This window comes from Elephas maximus, chromosome 16 (genome assembly GCF_024166365.1).
Source record: "Elephas maximus indicus isolate mEleMax1 chromosome 16, mEleMax1 primary haplotype, whole genome shotgun sequence".
Lineage (NCBI taxonomy): Eukaryota > Metazoa > Chordata > Mammalia > Proboscidea > Elephantidae > Elephas > Elephas maximus.
The window spans coordinates 17,969,110-17,983,357 of record NC_064834.1 but is presented as its reverse complement, the minus strand read 5'-3'; the positions used below and the strand labels follow the sequence as shown (position 1 = coordinate 17,983,357).

The window sequence follows — 14,248 nt, the reverse complement described above, 5'->3', positions numbered from 1 at the left end:
TGATGGTGCATCCTACAGAAAAGGTAATGTCAGCTCAGTAACAGGTGCTTGGGAGGGAGGGAGCCCCTCGTCACCAGAGGTGTTCAAGTAGAGGCCGGATAAATGCTTGTCCAGGGTGTGTTAAGAGGAGCTTCCATCATCAGATGGGAGACTGGATTAAAATTCTTTCCAACGTCCTAGGGACAGAGCTGGCTGTCTATGCCCTAGAGAGGAACAGCCCCCTGTTTGTGAGGTGTTGGTTTTCTAGGAGGCTTGGCCTCCTTGGGCTTTGTCCAAGCCTTTTCCACCCATACCCAGGCTTGTCAGCCCCATTACTACTCTCGGGTCTCATGAAGAACCAAGGGGCTTCTGCTCCCCACCCCTTCTGCTAGACCCCCTCTGCTTCTCCATGGGGGCCTCTTTCTGTGGACTCTCGAGGGGCTATGAGGTGCTGGCTCCCTTTCAATGCCTCTCTGGGTCTCTGGAAGGTTCCTGCTGCCTCCACTTCTCCCAGCCTGGGGTTGAGTCTTTTTGGTGGGGTCTCCTGAAGCCACCAGCCCCCCAAAGCCAACTGGCCCCAGGTGGTCTCAGCACCAACTCTTGGTGGTGGTCCCCCCTCTATTGGGACCTTGTCTTGTCATCAAGTCAGCCAAGGCCTCCTAAACTAGCGGAGCCCAGAGGGCGTGCACTGGGAACTGATGACCAGCAGCAGAGGGTCCACCTCCAAGAACTTGAGGTCCTTTCTCAACATCCAAGCTACTCTCAGGAGGCTACATGGGTTTGTTCCACTCACCCAGCCACTTAGGATTAGTGGTCCTCTTGGCCCCAAAGGTCACAATGCCTGGGGCGAAGTTTGCTCACCCTCAGAGTACTGAGATGGAGGAACCAATGCCCAAAGACAGGTGAAGCAATAACCTCACATATGTAGATTAACTCAAATCCATTCATGCCCCATCTCACTGGTCCTTACTGTCGCCCAGTGGTTAGAGCTTGTTATCACCATTTTACAGATGAGAAGCTCAAAGAGGTTAGCCCTTTGCCCAGGGCTGCACAGCTAGTAAGCTATCATTCTGGAATTGTAAATGGCGGCCAGCCTGTCTTCTTACCCTGGTGCAAAGAGCAGTGTCTGCTCAAGGGCCTCACCCGAGTCTAAGCTTACACCAGCCCCACCTGGGATTTCTCTGTGGTGTGGAGGCTTATCCCCAACTTCCCTTCCCTTCTCCATCATTTCTCACTTTTTCTCTCTGTTGGAATAAGGGCGTGGGGAGGAGGCACTGATGTGAAGTCAGCTTGATCACAGATGCTGGGAGAAGCTTTTTCCCAGCCCACCACCCGGGAAGGGGCAGGCCCTGGCAGGTGTGTATTAAGTTTGACCTAAGCTACAGATGAGGAGCTCAGGAAGTCTTGGATATTCTATCAGGTGTAGCCTGAGGAAGTGAGGCTCAAGAAGGAAGGCCAGAAAATAAACAGGATTTGGTACTCACAGGTCCCCGAGAGGAAACTATAGCATGCCTCGATGCAGGCCCCATAGGGGATCGCACCCTGGGACAAGGCAGCAACAAGCTAGAAGTGTAGGAGAGGGCCAGTGTATGGCAAGCAGGGTGAGGTCCTGGGGTTGGCATGTGCTGAAGTCTCATTGGTCAGTTTAAAGGTTTTTAGGGCATTAATATGGGAAAGGGGAGAAATTTTTATCTCATGGACTCAAGGGACATGGCCTGGAGGGGCAAGGAGTAACTACAGCCATTGAGAAACTGAGTTATAAGACAGTAACAGGTTCTTATCACAGGAAACTATATGGGGCATGGCCGGGAGGGCCGGTTAGAGACCACGACTGCTGAGGGGCTGTTGGGTGACAAGATAGGAATGGCCATGTCAGAAATTGGGTAAAAGGGCAACTTAGAAAAAAGAAAAAAAAAAAAAACCAGACCTGTTGCCGTCGAGTCAATTCCGACTCATAGTGACCCGCTCCGACCCAGTAGAACTGCCCCATAGGGTTTCCGAGGAGCAGCTGCTGGATTTGAACTGCCGACCTTTTGGTTAGCAGCCGAGCTCTGAACCACTGTGCCAGCAGAGCTCCCAAAAGCCAAAGAGGAGGAATTAATGGATGCTGAGGCAGCCGAGGAAACCCTGGTGGCATAGTGGTTACAACGGGTCGGCAGTTCGAATCCACCAGGCGGTCCTTGGAAACTCTATGGGGCAGTTCTACCATGTCCTGTAGGGTCGCTATGAGTCAGAATCGACTCAACGGCACTGGGTTTGGCTTCGTTGTGTTGGTGAGGCAGCCGAGGCTGGGGTCGGGGAGAGGAAGACCCTCTCCACGAGGCCATATAAGCGGCTGCCCTCCGTCCTGGCAACCTGGCACCCATGCAGGAGGCCTTCCTTCCATTACTGGCTGGGACTTAACTCTCAGCAAAGACATTTCTCGAAGACATTTCTCGGCCTGTGAAGTTTGCTAACAATTAGTTTTATCGACCACCATCACCACCACCCCTTATCAGCTGGAACAGGCCTGGCATTCTCCTCAAGGCCAGCCAGGCCAACAGGGTAGGCCTCTCCACCCAGCCCAAGCTAGAAGCAGGGGCATCCATGTGGCCCCCACGCTCACCCAGGGCTGCCCCTCCTGCCTAGACACTCACTGCCAGTATTGCGCACCCCGTACCAAAACCAAACCCGTCGCTGCCAAGTCGATTCTGACTCATCACGACCCTATAGGACAGAGTAGAACTGCCCCATAGGGTTTCCGTGTTGCAGCTGATGGATTCAAACTGCCAACCTTTTGGTTAGCAGGTGAGCTTTTAAGCACTGTACCACCAGGACTCCATTGTATACCCAGTGGATACCCATTTGACCCAAATTTATGACGCCACTCTTTTAAATATGTCATGAGAGGGAGAGTGTGTTTAAAACCTCACCACCTGGGCTGTCTTCCAAGAGGGTTGGCAAGTATTGCCCTTTGGCCTTCTGAGTGGGAAGCTTCAGGGTTGCGTGAAGGACCGAGGCTGCAGCACCTTCACCTCCTGTGGGCCACGTGGGTCAGGCCAGAGGGGGACGGAGGCAGAGCCTTATGGTTGAGCTCTGGGGGCTCCCCATGAACGGGGGTTCCCAGGGCAGGAGATCCAGGGAGGCCCTGTAGCTGGATGGCAGAGCCCTGAGTGAAGTGTGTGGGGAGCAGAAGCTCACCTGCCCAGCCTTCTTCATTCTCTGACCCTGTTGGCCCTTCTCACCTCTCCTCAGTCCTTCTGAGAAATGGCATGATGATTCTGACCTGCCAGTCAGAGCAGGGGCCTACGCAGGTGGACAACCTTCTGTACCATGATACCCAGCACGGCAGGCTGAGTACCAGGCACTTTGCGTGCGTCATCTTATTGAATCTTTATAGCAACCCTGTGAGGTAGATTTTATATCTTACCCCCACTGACAGATTAATGAACTGAGGTTCACAGAGGCTATTTCCCCCAAGGTGTATAACTAGGAGGTACGAAGCCGGGAATCCAACCCAGGTCTCTCTGACCCCAAAGCCTTGTTCTTAATGACTTTATACTCCATGTGTCTTAGGAGCCCAGGGGACCCATGTTTTCTGGTAGGACACCAGCCCCGTTTCCTCAATTGGAAGGAAAGAGGTAGGAGGTGAGCTTTTTTCCTTCCTGTGAGACAAAGCTTGTGGCTGGATTCAGGCCTTTCCCTGCACCTCCTTGGCTCGCCAAGCAGTACCTGGAGAGTCTAAAGTGAGGTTCTTGGTACATTGTTGTAGTGGAAAAACAAAGAAAGTGGAGTGCTTTTCCCATGGCCACGGACTGCTGGAATGGCTCTCCAGGAAGCTGGGATGGTACAGGCTTTCCTCTAGCTTCAGGAGAAGGCAGCTCATCTCCACCTTCCACCACAGCTATTCCCAAGACCCTCCTGCATACCCGTTTCCTAGAGGCCCTGAGTGACAGGCATGGGGGGCGTCCTCATGCAGCAGAGCATTCCAGGCAGACGGAGGCTGGAGACGCAGGAGCCTTCTGCTGTGGGCACAGTGTCTTCTTTCAAAGCCAGGAAATCCCAGTGGAGACACCCAGAACATTTAAATGACAGCAGACCAGGGAACTGAGGCATGGGCCCCAGATCCTAGGCCTCGTAGGGGATGCAGGGACTCCAGCCCCACGCTCTGCTCTCTGCTCTCTGCACCCTGCTTTTCCTGCACTCCAAAATCCACAGATTAATTACAGTTGGATTTTCTTTTTGGAACTAACTACAGAAATCAACTGATCTCAAATTGAGATATAAGCCAGCCATCTGTCCAAAGCCCTGGCCTTCAGTGGGGCGCCCAGCCAGGGTCATTCCCCGGATTGCTTCCTGCCACCCTGATGACCGGCATTTCTGTGGTTCTGGTCCTTGTGGGTCTGGAGGCTGGCTAGGGTAGAGAAGCAGGACCTGGGCTGCCTTCTTCCTGGGAGGCCTGGGAACTACTTAGAAGAAGAGAAAGGCATTATTCCTCCTCACTGGGCTTTGCCAGCCCAGGCAAGGGCCGTGGTCCAGACTTGAGGCCAGAGCCGCCTGCTGCCTCCTCCCCTACAGAGAACAAAGAGTGTGTGTACAGGGTTTCATGTGGCCCAAGGCCCCTCCCCACCCAGACCTGGCTGCAGCAGGGCCCAGCCTGTTCGAAAGGCCTCATATTAGTGAGGCTCATTCATCTCCACCTACTTCTCTGGCCTGACATTTGCTTGGATGGGGTGCTGACCTTAAAGCCCTCTCCTACCACCTCCAACTCCTTCCAGGCTTCATCTTCTTGCAGAGTCCTTGCCCAGCTTGTACAACAAACAGTCAATCACCAGTTCATAGACCACTCCTGTAGGCTGGGCTTGTGGAGGGCTGTATTCCAAGGAGTTCACTACTACTCTGTCATCTAGAGAAAGGATGGGACTTCCCACCTGGACACTGAGGCCAGAAGGGAGAGCCAATTGATGCTGCGAGGTGTTCCGTGCAGGGCCCAGCTGGAGCGTCTAAGCAGCAGTCTACAAGGCCATTCAGGGCAACTCCTCCCTATCCCCTGTACTCACCCGAGCCTACCTAGCCTGCATTGACTGGAATCCACCTCTCTGTGCCAGAATCCACCTTTTGGCACCAAGGTTAAAAGGCCATCCTCCCAGAGTGGTGGACAGATGGATGGGTAGTCAGGGCACTGGCCTGGTTCCAGCAGCCTCTGCCATTCACCCTCCCTACAACTGGGGCAAGACCCTTTGTAACACTGAGTGTCCCCTCACCCGACTGCAGAACGGCCAGATGGCATGGTTGAGAGGGGGTCCTCTCTGGAAGGAGCAGGGAAGGCCAAGGCAGAGTGGATAACTAGGGCCCTGTAGGTGTTTGTAGACTGTGAGGGCCTGGCCCGCTGGAGACGGAGACAGGAATGAGGTTGTGTAGCTAAATAAAGCACAGTTACGAACAACTTAAAGCTTTTAAACAGGAAACCTTTTCAGAGGAGAAATGGAAAAGAAGGAGCCCCGAGGTACGATCTCACAAAGACATGGTGGTAGGAATAGCTCTCTGAGCAGAAATGTGTCATCTCTCTGCTTAGCCATAGGCACACACAGCCTGCCCACCTCCTGTCTGCCTGCAAGGTGACCCTGGAGTCCTAGGTAATGACTCCTGCCCCCTCTCACCTCACCAGGGATGATGTCTTCTGGCTGATGAGGAGCCCAGTTCCCCAGTTCAGAGGTCAGGCTAGGGCAAACCCATAGCGACAAGCCCTGAGAGAAAGAGACTAATGAGGTGGACAGAACCTACAGGGTGGGGTCAGAGGGGCTCCCTGCCTGGCAGAGAGGTGGGCGGGAGGGAGGCCCGGAGATGGGGATCAAGGGCTCCTGGGTCATTGGTGGAATTAACAGACCTGACCCAGAGGGGAGGGAAGGGGCGAAGGTCAGCTGCCCTAACGAGGAGGGCTGCCCCACTAGGAGGCCCCAGGGGCCGGATTTCCCCTGAGTGCGTCATTGTGTCTTTTCTACTCAAACCAACGTGGGATAAAGTCAACCCCAATTAGCCGGAAACCCTCACCCCCAGGGGTTCTGTTCTGAGCAGCTCACGAAAAAGCTGATTCTGCCCTCCTCCCCTGCGGAAGTGTCTGCAGCTGTCCCCTGGTGGGTAAGAGGAGGGGAAAGGGGATCACCACTGAGACCGCCCACACCCCCCCCCCCGCCACGTTTTCACCCTGAGCTAAAACTCCCTCTCCGCCGAGCCCGAGCCGTTTCTGGAGCTGCCAGCAGACCTGAGCACCACCTCTTCAGCTTTTGGCCCCTCTCCCTCCCAAGGGCTGCAGGGGTGGAGAGAGATGGAGGGGCAGGAGAGGGCAGAAGGGACCTGGTTTTGAGATAAGGACCATAGGCCTAGAAAGAGAATGTGGCTTCTCAGACGTCACACAGACAGCATGCCTGACTTGGTTCATCTCCCCAAATGGAGGTAGAAAGGGGCAGCCAGGGGCTGAGGAAAAGCAGAAGAGAGGGACAACCGAGAGACCTCTGAAAAGTCAGGGACTCCCAAGCTGACTGCCCATCTGTACCCACCCAGGGGACTCTGTCTGGGGGACCCCAGGCCAAGTCGACCCTGTTAGGTCAGACTGGAATGTTAGCAGGGAACCCTGGTCCTCCAAAGGAAAGAACGACAGGGACCTCCGACTGACTCCATGGAGGGTGCTTTAGGGCTCGTTCACTCGGACAGCTCCAGGCTGTGAGGGAGGCGGAAAACTCAAACACCACGGTTGCAGTTGCTGGATTTCAGATGAGGTCCTGTGGCGCCCTCTGCTGGCCACAGAGCAGACCTGTGCTTAGAGGCAGTGCCTCATCCAACCCCTTTTCTCTGGGTGCCTGTCATTAGGTTCCCCTGCCCTGGTTGGAGCTGTCCTCACACAGAGAGGCACTGTGCCTTGCTCTCACCCCGCAGAAGATGTTTTCTGGAAGTGGATGGAACATCAACCCATCTGATGCTTGGGGCGGGCCAAGAGAAATGGGCACTTGGACTTCTTTGGCCAATGGACCTGTGCTCAAATTCCTGCCCTGCCTCTTATAAGCTGCACGAGCTTGGCAATCATACCCAGCCTCTATGGGCCACAGTTTTCTCACCCGTGAAGCAGGGAACAGCGTCCCCTCTCACAGTGGAAAGGACCCTTTGAGATTAAACGAAGGAAGAACGTGAAGCACTTAGCCCAGTGCCAGAGCTATGGTAGGTGCACTAAATGGCCCTGCCTTTCTCTGCTCTCTCCCAGAGGGTTTTCCCAGAACTCAGAGGCTGGGACACCTGGTGCTCCAACTTGTCTGCTGTGAGGTGCTCCCTGAGTCCAGCTCTGCCACCCAGCCTGGGGCTCAGGGGTCACTGGTGGGGTCAGGGTGAGGGAGGACTCTGGCATTTGGAGCTAAAGATCCTGTGCCTTTTGCAAAATTAAGAGACCTGGCCCAAAGCAGGTGGAGGTGAGGCCATCACAGAGGCAGACATGAGTGCAGATCACAAGGGTGGAGAAGAGCCGTCCCTGTGGTGAGGAGCCAGCATGGGATTATGGTGGTGTCTTAGGGTTCTCTAGAGAAACAGAACCAGTGAGATGTATTTATAGTACATGGAGCAGCCCTGCTGGTGCAGTGGTTAAAGAGCTTGACTGCTAACCAAAAGGTCGGCTGTTCAAATCTACCAGCTGGTCCGTGGAAAACCCATGGGGCAGTTCTACTCTGTCCTGTATGGTCACTATGAGTCGGAATTGACTCGATGGCAACAGGTTTTTTGGTATATGTATATATATATGGAAAGAGAAATTTACTTCAAGGGATTAGCTCATGTAATTTTGGGGCTGGCAAGTCCAAAATCCATAGGTCAGGTGACAGGTTAGAGGCTGCTGTAGACTTTTGGCCTAAGATATATGAGTCAGACAAAGAAAAGAGTGGAGAGTGGAGAGAGAGAATGAGTTCGGCCAACATATAGTCTGGAGGCAGACTACACCCTGAGGAAGCTCAATGGATCAATTGATTCCATTAGATAACACTGTGGAAAGTGATTGCATTGCATTATGGAACAGCAACTAGTCTAAGGCTTAGCCAAACCACTGGGAATCAGAGCCAGGCAAGTTGACGCATAAAATTAACCATCACACAGGGATAGCCAAGGGCTTCACAGGGCAGGTGGTGTTTCACCAGGACACTGAATGAAGAATAGGGTTTTGAGTTGAGGGAATAGCAAAAGGGCATGTGATTGTGAAAATGGATGGTGTTGTCAGGGACACAGACTCATGCCAGATGTCAGGTGAGGAGACTGGGAAGGAAGCAGGGGCAGGGGGCTGAGCTCAGGAGTCTGGCCCCTTCTTTCTGGAACAGTGGATGTTTTTGAGGAAGGGAGTATTGTTATCCAGCCTGTGTCTCAGGAGAACTCGGATGCCAGGGTGGAAGACAGATCATGGAGAGGAGAAGCCAGGGCAGCTTTAGCCTTGGCGAGAAGGGTGGCCCGGGCCTTCCTGTAAGATGGCAGACAAGGGAAGGAGTGAACCGCTGAAGAGATGGAGGCTTGGGGAGGGGACCAGGTTTCCCTCTGCCTTTCAGCCTCTGGAGATGGAAGCTAGGCTACAGCCACAGCACTCTAACTCGAAGGGAGAGCTGGGCAGGAACCAGGTCTGTTCCACGCTTGTATTGCCCACTGCACAGCGCTGGCCTTCAGGAGTCGGAAGGGCGGCAGGCTGACAGCCACCCCTATGGCTGGCCAGCACCCTGGGCCCTGGCTGGGGGCTTTGTGTGGGTTATACCAGTGGGAACAGAGCTGCCTCCTCTCCTCCCCTGAGCTCTTCCTCTGCTCAGGCAGGTTATATCTCTACTCGCCTGTTCTCGGTCCCCCATTCGTCACTAGCTGACCTCACCCCCTTCCATAAGTTGGCATTTTCATGGGGAATAGAGATCGGAAGTGCAAATCAGACAGTGCAAGATGGTCGAGCAGACCCCACACCATCCCAAGAGGAGACAGTCCCCCAAAGCCTCAGGACAGGCAAGTCAGGGATACTGTGCTGAGAAGCAGGGAGGTTCGGGCCCCTTATCCTCTCAGAGCACAGGCTAACCTTCCGACCCTTGAGAAGAGTTACTCCTGAGGCCCCTGGGAGGAAAAGGAGCCCTAGAGAAGAGGACAGCAGGAAAGCCCTGTCTGACTTATCCAACAGGTACCATCCCAGCAAACCTGAGGAAAAATGGGGCAGGAAGGAGTAGGCAGGGACAGGAGGAGGGCGTTCAGTAGGTAAGCGGCCAAGTGGCCCACTGGCAGGCTTGTCCCTCACTTCACTGGACCCCGGCCACCCCAGGTGCTTGCTTGGGCCTCTCCTGCCTGGTGAGTCTGTGACTTGGGCCTCTGCATGTTTGCCTTGCTGAGGGAAGCTACCCACCATGGCTGCTAGGGGATGGCGCCACCCTCCAGGGAGCAGGCAAGTCCCAAAAGCTCACTTTGAGCTGTGGACAGCCCTCTGGAGCTTCCAGAGAAGCTGTTCTTGCTAACATCCTGGCAGGTCACACTTCAAGGGCTCAGAGGCCTTGGGACACTGAATCTGTTCCCCTTCTCATTATTTTTCTTCTTTCTTCCTCCAGGGAGAGCGGGGCATGCCGGGGATGCCGGGCAAACATGGAGCGAAGGTACTTGCCCCCCACTCCAACCCGTAGCAGCCCCTTGAAGCCCCACCCCCCATACCCATCCTCTCTCCCAAGCTCGGGACACCCATGGAGGCCCAGCTCATGGCCCTCTTTCTTCTCACATCCTGCTGGGAAGAGAGTTCATGTCTCCTCCCCAGGGCCTTCCCCTGCCACATGGCTCATGAGCTGTCACCCATCACACCCTCCTGATGTGGTCAGCTCTCCTTCTGTTCAGGTGACCCAGCTCTGGCAGCAGTCCTGAGACCCCTGTCGGGAGTCGGGATACCTCAGAATCATCTCCACTCGGGATTTGCTAAGTGGTGCTTTGGGCAGCATGTCTACCTCATGGTAGATGGTCTTGGGTTGATATGAAAGTGGGGTTCACCCCAGCCACTCCCCAGTCCACAAGGGCAGTGGTGGAGAGGATAGTCCCACCTGCACATTCGGGGGTCTATTGTGTTTGGTAAAACCAGCCCCTTTATTTTGTACTGTCTGCTAATCCAGCCCTCCCCATGGCTCTCTCTTCTGCTCCCCCTCTTCCTCCCATCTCCTCATTCTCTCATATTCCAAGGAAACCCCCCATTCTACCCCAAGGATGCCTTCATCTGTCCCCCGCCCCATGAACCCTCCAACCCGTGCCGAATAGATGGGCGGGAAGTCCAGAGAAGCCAGTGCCCTGTGCCGCAAAGCCTTGCTCGCAGAGTCCCCTCTGCATTGCTGGCAGCTCAGCCCCTCCACTCCCCCGTGTGAGTTTGGGGGGCAGGCAGAATTGGGGAGTCTTCCACAGTCAGGCTGACATTTCCTCCATGATTTCTCTGACTACAGAAAGCCTTCATGCCTTTTTTCTCTCTGCCAGGGGGCTCCTGGTATCACTGTGGCTGGGATGAAGGTCAGTTGACCGTTGTAACTCAAAGGCTCAGGGGCAGCCTGGGAGGGAGGGAGTGGAGAGGGCAGAGCTGGGCCTGCAGTGCCTCAGCGGGGTGGCCACCGAACAAATGAGGGGACAGACAGGATCTGGAAACACTTCTTAAAGCAGCTTTGATGTTAGATGCGGAACCTTGAACACGAGTAGTCCTTTAACTAAGCCTTGCAAAGCTTACCAGCCTCCACTGAGGAGCTCCCCAGCCTGCCACATACAGAGCCCAGCCTTTCCCCCGACACTCAAGAACTCAGGGACTATATGCTTTCAAAGCTTCAGAGGAGAGCAGGCAAGCTTTTCCTCAGCTCCTCCCTAACTGCCCCTTTGGTTGCCTGGTGGATGGGTGGGAACACCCCAGAAGCATAAGTGACCGGTCCATTTACAGAGGGGCACTGTGTCCAAGCCCGCCCATCCTCTCCTGCCTCCTGGGGTGCAGCACACACTCTCACACCCCCACGGCCCTCCCCTAAGGGAAGGATCGGGCCCTCTGCCCGGCAAAGGCAGCAGCCGGGGAGTCATCACTCGCTTGGCCATTCACTTTGATTCATTCAGTAAATTCGCCTGGACTGTCTGCCAAGTGCTATGCTAGAAGCTTGGAGAGAAGCAGAGTTGGATCAGCCTGGTCTCACGCTCCAGGAAGAGACTGTTATCAGGAGAGAAAGATCAGCGATATTGGCACTCTGCTCCACCAGCCTAGTGTAAATCCTTTTGTTAGACTAGGGGCCATCTGGGAGGCAAACGCCCTTGATAAATATGAAACCCTCTAAGGGTCGGTAGCCCAGGAGGTCTTCTCTGGTCGGGGGCTGATGCTTCACTTTCCCAGACTGCCTTGGCCTTTTCTCATCAGCTCTCTCTCTCCTCCTCCTCCTCCTCCTCCTCCTCTCCTTTTTCTCTTCCTTCTACTTATTCTTTTTTAAAAATACTATTTTATTACGTTTTTGGTAAAAGTTTACACTGCAAGTGAGGTTCCCATTTAACGATATCCACACAAATTGATCAATGACAGTTAATGTTTTTCATAACGTGCCAACGTTCTCTTTGTGTTCTGGTTGTTCCATTTCTGGTACTCCAGTTTCCTTGCCCCCTTATCTTCTCATCTTTGCTTTAGATTAAATGTAGTCCTTTTGGACTCATATAGATGTTTTTTGGTAGAGCACCAATCTAACGGGTAATATCCTTTGTTCTTTGTGTCACCCTGCTTTTCTGCTAAAAGTTGATCTCAGGGGGTAGTTTTGGTTGGAGGTTTAAAGAGTGTCTCAGGACGATAGTCTCAAGGAGTCCTCTGGTCTCAAGGGGTCCAGTTAGTCTGGACTTTTCTAAGAATTTGAGTTTTGTTCTACATTTTTCTTCCATTCTATCCAGGATCATCAATTGTGACCTTGGTCAGATTGGTCAGTGGTGGTAGCCAGGCACCATCTAGTTCTTCCGGTCTCAGGGTAGCTGAGGTCATGACTCATGTAGGCTCTCAGCCTTGCAGACTTGTTTCTTCTCTGAGATTTTGGTTACCTTCTTACTCTTTTTCTTCTGACTAGTAGACGCCAATAGGTGTATCTGAGATGGCTGCTCACAAACTTATAAGACCCCAGACACTACTCACTTCCCTAGGTTATAGAACATGAACTTTGTGAACTATACTATGCCAACTGACTGAGTTTCCCATGAGACTACGGTCTTAAGTTTTCAAAACTAGAAAACCAGCCTCGGAAGGTGTTTGGCGATGCCTGAGGAGTATCTGTAGTCCTGTCTTCAGGAGCATATGTGCCTGCCCATGCATGTCTGTGTTGACACATACATATGGATACTCGCGTCCTCACATATGTGTATACCTCTACCTGCCCCTATACATATACGCCTATACCCATTCTACTTATTCTTTTTCTTCTTTACCTGATTTTTTTTTTTTTTTTTTGATGCACACAGGGTGAGCCAGGGACCCCAGGAGCCAAGGTACTGTTGCACAGGAATGTTCTGGGCTGCACGGAGCTAAGAGTGTGGGGTGGAGGTGGGAGAGGCTGCTGGTATTTAGCTCTTGGTCCCCCTGACGCTGGGCTGGGGCTGGGGGCCTGACTGAGCAAAGAGGGGTCGACCAGGGAGGGGTCTGCTTGTCAGGAACACACTGCAAATGGCTGCCCCCTTCCCTGGATCCTGGCCTGGACGTCTCGGTCCCACGCCACCTCAGCTGGTTTGCCACAAGCAGTGACTGTTGTCTCCTGTGCCTGCAGGGGTCTCTTTCTCTCTCAGCCAGCAAATAAGAGATGTAGCGTGAGAAGAAGTTTCCATGGTCAAATAGACTTGAGAAATAGTGCATCTAACGTATTACAGAGGTTTCTTTACGGCAGGTTCTTCTCAGAGCCTTTAGTATGATAACATGCACTAAACCAAAAACCAAACCCATTGCCGTTGAGTCAATTCCAACTCATAGTGACCCTACAGGACAGAGTAGAACTGCCCCATAGGGTTCCTAAGGAGCGGCTGGTGGATTCGAACTGCCGACCTTTTGGTTAGCAGCCGAACTCTTAACCACTGAGCTACCAGGGCTCCAATGTGCATTGGGAAGCTCTAAAAAAGAAATACCTTGTGCAGCATTTTCAAAACTTTTTTGAACAGGGCATCCTTTTTTTAAGAGGAGCATCTAATGATAGGGCAGGCATTCTACAGAACCCACTTTGGAAAGGCTGGTCTCCTGTCACCGCCCACCCCTCACCACACCACCCCCACCCCATCCTCTTTTTGGTGACTTTCTCTTCTTACCTCAAAGGGAAACCCAGGAGCAGCAGGGAAGCCAGGGCCCCCAGGTTTGCCGGGAAAGAGGGGGCAGAGGGTAGGATATTGTGTACTTGGGTGTGTTCCTCTCTCATTCTGGCCTCCACTGATCCCTGACTCCCTGTCCTGCCAACCCCATGGCTGGTGTGTTGCCTGCAGTGTGCTGGGGGTGCATGGAGCCCAGGGAAGAGGAGACTGTCAGCAGGATGGCCTGGCAAAGATTCAGAAGTTCACACTGTAGAGCACACCCTCCCTCCTTGAAAGCCGTGGGTTACCCAGGCGGAAAGCCCAGCAGCTGGAACAACCTCTTGCCCTCAGGCCCTGCTTCCCCAGGATCTCTGTGGGGCAGGACCTGCGTCCCTTCCCTTTAGACCTGGTCTGTTTCCAGGGATGCTTGGGTGAAGGCCTGCACTGCAGGAGCAGCCCACGGAAGGCAGGGCCTGCACTGCCTCCCCAGGACCCCTTCCCTCCCATCCCCTGGGCCTCCTGGCCTTCCTCCCTTTGCCAGCCTCAGGTAACTCTGCTATTCAGCTCCTACCCAAGGGCAGGTGGAAGGTACATGAGGCCCACAGCCTGTGTGGCATCTTTAGTGGCTCCAGCTAGAAAGTCCATTGAGACATCTGACCAAATAATGGCCCCAGCACCCTCAGTTCCTGTTATTCTATACTAGAGCCCACCGTTCCTCAGGGCCGTGGAGAATGACCTGATACTAACGCCCTCTGGTGGGGTGTTTGGAGGCTAACCTAATAGTGGACAATCTGAGAATACAAAATTAAGCCTGTGACATAGAAGAATGACCAAGAGACGTGGGTTCTAGACCTGGTTTTGCCACTAACTCAGCGAGGGATTTTCTATAAGTCACTTAACCTCTTGGGACCTCAGTTGCTGGGTCTATGCAGTGAGAACGGGGCTTGAGTATCCTGAGGGACCCTGTGATTCATGTCACAGGAAGGAAAACTAGTGTTCTTTGAGA

General features: G+C 53.6%; 1 protein-coding gene across 1 annotated transcript in view; it reads left to right on the top strand.

Annotated features, from left to right (window-relative positions):
• Positions 1-14,248, top strand: part of COL13A1 (collagen type XIII alpha 1 chain) — a 101,205-nt gene that overhangs the window by 48,297 nt on the left and 38,660 nt on the right. The window contains exons 16-18 of the mRNA XM_049855801.1: positions 9,552-9,596; positions 10,450-10,482; positions 12,433-12,459. Coding sequence (XP_049711758.1) covers positions 9,552-9,596; positions 10,450-10,482; positions 12,433-12,459 — 105 coding nt within the window. The remainder of the gene's footprint in view (positions 1-9,551; positions 9,597-10,449; positions 10,483-12,432; positions 12,460-14,248) is intronic.